Source organism: Pseudophryne corroboree, chromosome 2, assembly GCF_028390025.1.
Source record: "Pseudophryne corroboree isolate aPseCor3 chromosome 2, aPseCor3.hap2, whole genome shotgun sequence".
Taxonomy (NCBI): domain Eukaryota; kingdom Metazoa; phylum Chordata; class Amphibia; order Anura; family Myobatrachidae; genus Pseudophryne; species Pseudophryne corroboree.
This window is the reverse complement of record NC_086445.1, coordinates 691,832,206-691,843,604: the sequence shown is the minus strand read 5'-3', so window position 1 is coordinate 691,843,604 and position 11,399 is coordinate 691,832,206. Positions and strand designations below refer to the sequence as shown.

Here is an 11,399-nt window from a genome sequence, read left to right as displayed (position 1 = left end):
CCAATTCTGATACACGCCTGGCTGAAGCCAGGGCTAACAGCATTACCACTTTCCATGTGAGATATTTTAAGTCCACAGTGGTGAGTGGTTCAAACCAATGTGATTTTAGGAACCCCAAAACTACATTGAGATCCCAAGGTGCCACTGGAGGCACAAAAGGAGGCTGTATATGCAGTACCCCCTTGACAAACGTCTGAACTTCAGGAACTGAAGCTAGTTCTTTTTGGAAGAATATTGACAGGGCCGAAATTTGAACCTTAATGGACCCTAATTTTAGGCCCATAGACAGTCCTGTTTGCAGGAAATGCAGGAAACGACCCAGTTGAAATTCCTCTGTAGGGGCCTTCCTGGCCTCACACCACGCAACATATTTATGCCAAATACGGTGATAATGTTGCACAGTTACATCCTTCCTGGCTTTGATCAGGGTAGGGATGACTTCATCCGGAATGCTTTTTTTCCTTCAGGATCCGGCGTTCAACCGCCATGCCGTCAAACGCAGCCGCGGTAAGTCTTGGAACAGACATGGTCCCTGCTGGAGCAGGTCCTTTCTTAGAGGTAGAGGCCACGGGTCTTCCGTGAGCATCTCTTGAAGTTCCGGGTACCAAGTCCTTCTTGGCCAATCCGGAGCCACGAGTATAGTCTTTACTCCTCTCCTTCTTATGATTCTCAGTACCTTGGGTATGAGAGGCAGAGGAGGGAACACATACACTGACTGGTACACCCACGGTGTTACCAGAGCGTCCACAGCTATTGCCTGAGGGTCCCTTGACCTGGCGCAATATCTGTCCAGTTTTTTGTTGAGGCGGGACGCCATCATGTCCACCTTTGGTTTTTCCCAACGGTTCACAATCATGTGGAAGACTTCTGGGTGAAGTCCCCACTCCCCCGGGTGGAGATCGTGTCTGCTGAGGAAGTCTGCTTCCCAGTTGTCCACTCCCGGAATGAACACTGCTGACAGTGCTATCACATGATTTTCCGCCCAGCGAAGAATCCTTGCAACTTCCGTCATTGCCCTCCTGCTTCTTGTGCCGCCCTGTCTGTTTACGTGGGCGACTGCCGTGATGTTGTCCGACTGTATCAACACCGGCTGACCCTGAAGCAGAGGCCTTGCCTGACTTAGGGCATTGTAAATGGCCCTTAGTTCCAGGATATTTATGTGAAGTGACGTTTCCATGCTTGACCACAAGCCCTGGAAATTTTTTCCCTGTGTGACTGCTCCCCAGCCTCTCAGGCTGGCATCCGTGGTCACCAGGACCCAATCCTGAATGCCGAATCTGCGGCCCTCTAGGAGATGAGCACTCTGTAACCACCACAGGAGAGACACCCTTGTCCTTGGAGACAGGGTTATCCGCTGATGCATTTGAAGATGCGATCCTGACCATTTGTCCAGCAGATCCCACTGAAAAGTTCTTGCGTGGAATCTGCCGAATGGAATCGCTTCGTAAGAAGCCACCATCTTTCCCAGGACCCTTGTGCATTGATGCACTGACACTTGGCCTGGTCTCAGGAGGTTCCTGACTAGGTCGGATAACTCCCTGGCTTTCTCCTCCGGGAGAAACACCTTTTTCTGTACTGTGTCCAGAATCATCCCTAGGAACAGCAGACGTGTCGTCGGAATCAGCTGCGATTTTGGAATATTTAGAATCCATCCGTGCTGTCGTAGTACTACTTGAGATAGTGCTACTCCGACCTCTAACTGTTCTTTGGACCTTGCCCTTATCAGGAGATCGTCCAAGTAAGGGATAATTAAGACGCCTTTTCTTCGAAGAAGAATCATCATTTCGGCCATTACCTTGGTAAAGACCCGAGGTGCCGTGGACAATCCAAACGGCAGCGTCTGAAACTGATAGTGACAGTTCTGTACCACAAACCTGAGGTACCCTTGGTGAGAAGGGCAAATTGGGACATGGAGGTAAGCATCCTTGATGTCCAGAGACACCATATAGTCCCCTTCTTCCAGGTTCGCTATCACTGCTCTGAGTGACTCCATCTTGAACTTGAACCTTTTTATGTAAGTGTTCAAGGATTTCAGATTTATAATAGGTCTCACCGAGCCGTCCGGCTTCGGTACCACAAACAGCGTGGAATAATACCCCTTTCCCTGTTGTAGGAGGGGTACCTTGATTATCACCTGCTGGGAATACAGCTTGTGAATGGCTTCCAATACCGCCTCCCTGTCGGGGGGAGACGTTGGTAAAGCAGACTTCAGGAACCGGCGAGGGGGAGACGTCTCGAATTCCAATTTGTACCCCTGAGATACTACCTGCAGGATCCAGGGGTCCACTTGCGAGTGAGCCCACTGCGCGCTGAAATTCTTGAGACGGGCCCCCACCGTGCCTGAGTCCGCTTGTAAGGCCCCAGCGTCATGCTGAGGACTTGGCAGAAGCGGGGGAGGGCTTCTGTTCGTGGGAAGAGGCTGTCTGCTGCAGTCTTTTTCCCCTTCCTCTGCCCCGGGGCAGATATGAGTGGCCTTTTGCCCGCTTGCCCTTATGGGGACGAAAGGACTGAGCCTGAAAAGACGGTATCTTTTTCTGCTGAGAGGTGACCTGGGGTAAAAAGGTGGATTTCCCAGCCGTTGCCGTGGCCACCAGGTCCGATAGACCGACCCCAAATAACTCCTCCCCTTTATACGGCAATACTTCCATATGCCGTTTGGAATCCGCATCACCTGACCACTGTCGCGTCCATAACCCTCTTCTGGCAGAAATGGACATCGCACTTACTCTTGATGCCAGAGTGCAAATATCCCTCAGTGCATCTCGCATATATAGAAATGCATCCTTTAAATGCTCTATAGTCAATAATATATTGTCCCTGTCCATGGTATCAATATTTTCAGTCAGGGAATCCGACCAAGCCACCCCAGCACTGCACATCCAGGCTGAGGCGATTGCTGGTCGCAGTATAATACCAGTATGTGTGTATATACTTTTTAGGATATTTTCCAGCTTCCTATCAGCTGGTTCCTTGAGGGCGGCCGTATCAGGAGACGGTAACGCCACTTGTTTTGATAAGCGTGTGAGCGCCTTATCTACCCTAGGGGGTGTTTCCCAACGCGCCCTAACCTCTGGCGGGAAAGGGTATAATGCCAATAATTTTTTAGAAATTAGCAGTTTATCATCGGGGGAAACCCACGCTTCATCACACACCTCATTTAATTCATCTGATTCAGGAAAAACTACGGGTAGTTTTTTCACACCCCACATAATACCCTTTTTTGTGGTACTTGTAGTATCAGAAATGTTCAAAACCTCCTTCATTGCCGTGATCATGTAACGTGTGGCCCTACTGGAAAATACGTTTGTTTCCTCACCGTCTACACTGGAGTCAGTGTCCGTGTCTGTGTCGACCACCTGAGGTAACGGGCGCTTTAGAGCCCCTGACGGTGTTTGAGACGCCTGTACAGGTATTAACTGATTTGCCGGCTGTCTCATGTCGTCAACAGTCTTTTGTAACGTGCCGACACTATCACGTAATTCTTTCCATAAGACCATCCAGTCAGGTGTCGACTCCCTAGGGGGTGACATCACTAACACAGGCAATTGCTCCGCCTCCACACCATTTTCCTCCTCATACATGTCGACACAACGTACCGACACACAGCACACACACAGGGAATGCTCTGATAGAGGACAGGACCCCACTAGCCCTTTGGGGAGACAGAGGGAGAGTTTGCCAGCACACACCAGAGCGCTATATATATATAGGGATAACCTTATATAAGTGTTTTTCCCTGATATAGCTGCTGTATATATTTATCTGCCAAATTAGTGCCCCCCCTCTCTTGTTTTACCCTGTTTCTGTAGTGCAGGACTGCAGGGGAGAGTCAGGGAGCCTTCCTCCAACGGAGCTGTGAGGAAAAAATGGCGCCAGTGTGCTGAGGAGATAGGCCGCCGAGAAGGGGGCGGAGCCTTTCTCCCGCTTTTTTAAGGAAAAATTGGCAGGGGTTAAATGCATCCATATAGCCCAGGAGCTATATGTGATGTATTTTTTGCCAAATAAGGTGTTTTTATTGCGTCTCAGGGCGCCCCCCCCAGCGCCCTGCACTTTCAGTGACCGGAGTGTGAAGTGTGCTGAGAGCAATGGCGCACAGCTGCGGTGCTGTGCGCTACCTTATTGAAGACAGGACGTCTTCTGCCGCCGATTTTCCGGACCTCTTCAGTCTTCTGGCTCTGTAAGGGGGCCGGCGGCGCGGCTCTGGGACCCATCCATGGCTGGGCCTGTGATCGTCCCTCTGGAGCTAATGTCCAGTAGCCTAAGAAGCCCAATCCACTCTGCACGCAGGTGAGTTCGCTTCTTCTCCCCTTAGTCCCTCGGTGCAGTGAGCCTGTTGCCAGCAGGTCTCACTGAAAATAAAAAACCTACTTTAAACTTTTACTCTAAGCAGCTCAGGAGAGCCCCTTAGTATGCACCCTTCTCGTTCGGGCACAAAAATCTAACAGAGGCTTGGAGGAGGGTCATAGGGGGAGGAGCCAGTGCACACCAGGTAGTCCTAAAGCTTTTACTTTTGTGCCCAGTCTCCTGCGGAGCCGCTGTTCCCCATGGTCCTTTCGGAGTCCCCAGCATCCACTAGGACGTCAGAGAAAAGGATTTACCGGTAGGTAGGTACCAAAATCCTATTTTGTATGTTATCAGAATGGATACATACTGTCGTCTAACTACATAAAATGTCTTACCCGTTTATGGTACGACTGTTTTTGCAGTGTAAACTTGTTGGGCCAGCTACTATACACTACACTTCTATGGTTCATGAACCTAGAGACATAGAATTTTACGGTACATAAGAACCACTTAGCCCATCTAATCTGCCCATGAACACAATTCTACCCCAATACATAGGTGAGGAATTGAACTAGTCATAGGGTGTACCATGGAGCTTGATTGGGCAGCGCTATCTGAATCGAGCAGTGCGATCAATTAGCTGTGGGGCATATACCGCAGATAATCGAATTCCCCCATAAAATCTGCAGGCTTTACAATAACTATTACATGCTTGTTTTGGTCATCAAATTGTTTGGGCCTCTCTTCATGTGATTATTCACACTGCTATAAGTATGCAGTCGCAAACACACAGGTATGTGTCGACAAGTCATTTGTAATTTATCACAGTCTCTCAGGTCGATGTGATCACTGTCAAAATAGTATATCAAACCCTTGCCATCTCTCTCTGAATACAGAGTGCCAATGACATGGAGGAGTCAGACAGTCTCTCCTGCTTGCTATATACACTGCTCAAAAAAATAAAGGGAACACTAAAATAACACATCCTATATCTGAATGAATGAAACATTCTTATTAAATACTTTGTTCTTTACATAGTTGAATGTGCTGACAACAAAATCACACAAAAATTATCCATGGAAATCAAATTTATTAACCCGTGGAAGTCTGGATTTGGAGTCACACTCAAAATTATAGTGGAAAAACACACTCCAGGCTGATCCAACTTTGATGTAATGTCCTTAAAACAAGTCAAAATGAGGCTCAGTAGTGTGTGTGGCCTCCACGTGCCTGTATGACCTCCCTACAACACCTGGGCATGCTCCTGATGAGGTGGCGGATGGTGTCCTGAGTGATCTCCTCCCAGACCTGGACTAAAGCATCCGCCAACTCCTGGACAGTCTGTGGTGCAACGTGGCGTTGGTGAATGGAGCGAGACATGATGTCCCAGATGTGCTCAATTGGATTCAGGTCTGGGGAACGGGCGGGCCAGTCCATAGCATCAATGCCTTGGTCTTGCAGGAACTGCTGACACACTCCAGCCACATGAGGTCTAGCATTGTCTTGTATTAGGAGGAACCCAGGGCCAACCGCACCAGCATATGGTCTCACAAGGGGTCTGAGGATCTCATCTCGGTACCTAATGGCAGACAGGCTACCTCTGGCGAGCACATGGAGGGCTGTGCGGCCCCCCCAAAGAAATGCCACCCCACACCATTACTGACCCACTGCCAAACCGGTGATGCTGGAGGATGTTGCAGGCAGAACGTTCTCCTTGGCGTCACCAGACTCACATGTGCTCAGTGAGAACCTGCTTTCATCTGTGAAGAGCACAGGGCGCCAGTGGCGAATCTGCCAATCCTGGTGTTCTCTGGCAAATGCCAAACATCCTGCACAATGTTGGTCTGTAAGCACAACCCCCACCTGTGGACGTCGGGCCCTCATACCACCCTTTTTAAAGTCTGTTTCTGATCGTTTGAGTAGCACATTTGTGGCTTGCTGGAGGTCATTTTGCAGGGCTCTGGCAGTGCTCCTCCTGTTCCTCCTTGCACAAAGCCGGAGGTAGCGGTCCTGCTCCTGGGTTGTTGCCGTCCTACGGCCTCCTCCAGGTCTCCTGATGTACTGTCCTGTCTCCTGGTAGCGCCTCCATGCTCTGGACACTACGCTGACAGACACAGCAAATCTTCTTGCCACAGCTCGCATTGATGTGCCATCCTGGATGAGCTGCACTACCTGAGCCACTTGTGTGGGTTGTAGACTCCGTCTCATGCTACCACGAGAGTGAAAGCACCGCCAGCTTTCAAAAGTGACCAAAAAACATTAGCCAGAAAGCATAGGAGCTGAGAAGTGGTCTGTGGTCACCACCTGCAGAACAACTCCTTTATTGGGGGTGTCTTGCTAATTGCCTAGAATTTCCACCTGTTGTCTATTCCATTTGCACAACAGCATGTGAAATTGATTGTCAATCAGTGTTGCTTCCTAAGTGGACAGTTTGATTTCACAGAAGTGTGATTGACTTGGAGTTACATTGTGTTAAGTGTTCCCTTTATTTTTTTGAGCAGTGTATAATGCACACACAGTTATAAACCATATTAAACAGCAAATTTAAATCAACCAGTTTATAAAGTTTTTATTAGCTGGGCGAGGTACACAGTACTTACAAATACAGCTAATTGGGAAAAAAAACAAAAACAAATAAAACCCATCTGAAAAACATCATATAAAAGAAAACAAAACAAAAAAAAAAGATATGTACAAATATTTTGTTAAGTAACAAATTCACAATTCATGTCTGTCCTATTGTTTCCAGACATACACCTAGTCAGATATATAACATTCCCACATGCAAAGTGTAGAGATATCTGTGAGCATTAAAAAACAAAAACAAAACTACATTGTATAATAAATGTACTTCAGAGAAGAACCAATTAAGTGAAAGCTCAGAGTACGGAAGGAAAAGAGGGTTAAATATTGCAAGTCAGTTTTACAATAAGTAGCTAATTAACCATACATCACCTTAAACTCCCAACACTTTGGCCATTAAAATTCATATCACCAACACAAATAAAGGCCCCTAAAACTAATATATATTTTTACAAAATACCTAGTCTCATTATAAAGTTTGTATAAAATTCACCTACAAACTTTAATTGGCAGATGGTAGTTGTTGCTTTAACAGCGAACAAACGTTTACATAATTTCCTTGCAGAAAATGAAACGTGAGCTTGGACAGAATATAGTAATGACTAAAACTTCATTATCCCACATAAAGGAACGTGTCTCCGTGCATGGGCAAAATGCAATGTGAGAATATAGAGTGGGTGCGTCATCCGTTCATACAATCAAGTAATAGTCCTAAACTAGGTAAATATTAATTTGATGCTTTCAACGTTTAAAAACAGTGACTTTTTGGTTAGATTTTCAGTCTATTCCTTTTCATCTACTAGATGAGGGGCTCCTCCCGCCAATTTACATACAGTGCCAGTGGTAAAGGAGGAACAGAAGACAGATAGTTATGTAACAAGTAGGCAATTGTGGAACAAATAGCTAGTATGATACAGAATTCATAATGGACAATTATGGAACAAATAGCTAGCATGATACAGAATTCGTAATGGAATATTAAACAAGAGTATGTTAATTCTTGATGACAGGTGCACTTTAAGGGTATGGCTCCTTCTGGTTAAACCTGTGTTGAGGAAAGTTATAAATCTGACAGACTGGAAGTAATAAGGTGGTTGCTCTGGCTTAATCTCTGCTGTGTTCAGGATGTCGCTAGAGTGGTTGCATCATCTTTGTAAACATCTCTTCCCTGAGATGAATCCTGTAAAGACAGGGAAATTAGAACATAACCTTACACACAGAACAACTAAGATGCCTTTAGAAATGTGTTTACCGTAATATCGGCTCCATCTTGTGTTTAATGAAACTCCACTTCCTGGAACATAAAAAACACAAATTATGTAGAAAAGGCTGGCAACTTTATTTAATACTAGCTTCATACTACAACGCACATGTACAGGACTGTGCAAACGTTTTAGGCAGGTGTGGAAAAAATGCTGCAAAGTAAGAATGCTTTCCAAAATAGAAGTGTTAATTTATTTTTAACAATCAACAAAATGCAAAGTCAATAAACAGAAGAGAAATCTAAATCAAATCCATATTTGGTGTGACCACCCTTTGCCTTCAAAACAGCATCAATTTGTCTAGGTACACTTGCACGCACAGTTTTTGAAGGAACTCGACAGGGAGGTTTTTCCAAGTATCTTGGAGAACTAACCACAGATTTACTGTGGATGTAGGCTTGCTCAAATCCTTTCGTCTCTTCATGTTACCTTGAAACAGACTTGATATTGAGATCAGGGCTCTGTGGTGGTCAAATCACTTCTAGGACTCCTTGTTCTTCGTTATGCTGTAGATTGTTTTTAAGGATATTGGCTGTATGTTTGGGGTCGTTGTCCTTCTGCAGAATAAATTTGGATACAATCAGATGCCTCCCTGATGGTACTGCATGATCGATAAGTACCTGCCTGTATTTGTCAGCATTGAGAACACCATTAATCCTGACCAAATCCCTTCATTTGTTGAAATGCAGCCCCAAACTTGCAAGGAACCTCCACCATGCTTCATTGTTGCCTGCAGACATTCATTATTGTACTGCTCTCCAAGCCTTCGGTGAACAAACTACCTTCCGTTACAGCCAAATATTTAACATTTTGACTCCTCAGTCCAGAGCGCCTGCTGCCATTTTTCTGCATCCCTAGCTCCTATGTTTTTGTGCATAGTTGAGTCGCTTGTCCTTGTTTCCAAGTCGAAGGTATAGTTTTTTGGCCGCAATTCTTCCATGAAGACCACTTCTGGACAGACTTCTCAGAACGGTAGATGGATGTATCTGGGTCCCACTGGTATCTGCCAGTTATGAGCAGACTGCAATGCTGGACATCTTCAGGCTTCGAGGGGAAGTAGGCATGTGGGGTCCTTCATCTGATGCATTAAGTTACCTTGGCTGAACATTGCATCTACGGTCACCAATGTTACCCTTTTCTTTGTGTTTCAATGCTAAGAAATATGGGCAAGTACTTATCAATCATGCAATACCATCAGGGAGGCATCTGATTATCTCCATATTTATTGTGCAGCAGGACAACAACTCCAAACATACACTGTCCTTAAGAACGGTCTCCAGCGTAAAGAAAAACAAGGAGTCCTGGAAGTGATTATATGACCCCCCACAGAGCCCTGATCTCATCATCATTGAGTCTGCCTGGGATTACATGAAGAGACAGGATGTGACCAAGCCTACATCCAAAGAATATCTGTGGTTAGTTCTCCAAGATGTTTGGAAAAACCTCCCTGCTGAGTTCCTTCAAAAACTGTGTGCAAGTGAACCTAGACAAATTGATGCTGTTTTGCAGGAAAAGGGTGGTCACACCAAATATTGTTTTGATTTAGATTTCTCTTCTGTTTATTCACTTTGAATTTTGTAAATTGACAAAAACATACTATGAACACTTCTATTTTTGAAAGCATTCTTAATTTGCCACATTTTTTCCACACCTGCCTAAAATCTTTTCACAGTGCTGCATGTTATGGTTTCCAAATGCCGTAACAACTTAATGGAATATAACAGTTACATTAAAAAAAAAATCACAAGGTCATAATTGATGAAAATATGAACATTTAAGTTCTATAAAGGGGCAATTGTTTGATAACAAATACAAAGACACAATTATTCAAAGTTCTGGAAAAATATCAAGGGGCTTATTTATCATTATTTTCCCACAAAATTATGTAGAAACTGAAGTGACTTAAATTTAAAGCCTGTTTTATACTTTTGGAGGCAAAATGCCTATCCAGATTTAAAAAATAAAAAAAAAATGTTGTAGTTTATAGTCTGCAAAATCGGTTATGCTTTTTTTGCTATTGGACTTCAAAAAGTATGGTAGAAAATTTAACACACTATTTCCGAAGGAAATTTTAGATGACATTATCACAGGAACGATGTCACTTTAAAGTTTATTTTATGATTGTGTCCACTTGGATAGTTAGCTATACCAATGTCATACTAAATTAATGTTTTACTTTATAGATATGGGCAGTTGGATTCCAGAAAAAAGTTAACACGACTGATTTTTTTTGGCCTACTTTTGCCTTATACGGTCTATATAGAGTACTTTTTTTGTAAGCTTTGAGCTTCATAGCTTCATCTACCCCCACTTACCAGGGCCACAACTAATATTTTTCATATTTGTGCAATAAACAAAGTGTGTGTACATTCACACAATTTATGTTTCCAATACACCTTAATAAAATATATATATATATATATATATATATATATATATATATATATATATATATCTCCTTTGTATGGGCGGCACTCAGAGACTTTCACCAGGTGCAAAAAAGACCCCACTGGGCCGATTTAATAGTAGCGTTTCGGGGTATTATCCCCTTCCTCAGATAATACCCCGAAACGCTACTATTAAAACGGCCCAGTGGGGTCTTTTTTGCACTTAACTTGCCTGGTGAAAGTCTCTGAGTGCCGCCCATACAAAGGATACATATACAGACGGTGATCTGCAGGGAGGTAACCGGAGCAAGGTGTACGCAAGTCCGGAGTGCCAGGGACCTTGTTTGCATTGAATATATATATATATATATATATATATATATATATATATGATGTGGTGGTGTTCAGCACTCTGTTTTAAAAAAACAAAAGCTGCTCCGGTGCCCTACCAGCTGATATCAGTAAATAGCAAGAAAAAACGGCTGGCACTCAGAGACTTAAAAAAACCAATCAGACTACGTGGTTAATAGCCAACGTTTCAGGGTATAACCCTTTTATCAAGACAACCAAATAGTACAGTACACAAGAGATTTATAACTTACCAAACACCTCGTGAACAATCCAGCCACGGCGCCCGCAGGGACCCGATGACGTCATTGGCGCTGGCCAGCGCCGGCGACCCGGCATCAGAGGGGGGCGTGGTGGATGACGTACATAGTGAACCCGTCACCAAGGAGACCAGAATACAAAAACGGCTGTGGGAGAAAATGTAAACAATGACTAGTACTTAACCAGAATTCGGCTGTGCAAGATACTGTTAGTAAGAGAGGACAAATAACTCCAATCCAGTCAGCCATTGAGCAAAATATAAATCGTGTATGTC

The 11,399-nt window shown here is 44.5% G+C and overlaps 1 protein-coding gene across 7 annotated transcripts in view; it reads right to left on the bottom strand.

Moving 5' to 3' along the window:
• Positions 1–6,827: 6,827 nt before the first annotated feature.
• The window catches only part of NFYA (nuclear transcription factor Y subunit alpha), a 103,072-nt gene continuing 98,500 nt past the window's right edge, over positions 6,828–11,399 (bottom strand). For all 7 annotated transcript variants that reach the window (XM_063955211.1, XM_063955214.1, XM_063955215.1 and 4 more), the window contains 2 exons: positions 8,120–8,161; positions 6,828–8,047 (listed from right to left, as the gene is read on the bottom strand). In XM_063955211.1, the coding sequence (XP_063811281.1) occupies positions 8,144–8,161 (18 nt within the window). In that variant the 3' untranslated portion in view covers positions 6,828–8,047; positions 8,120–8,143. The remainder of the gene's footprint in view (positions 8,048–8,119; positions 8,162–11,399) is intronic.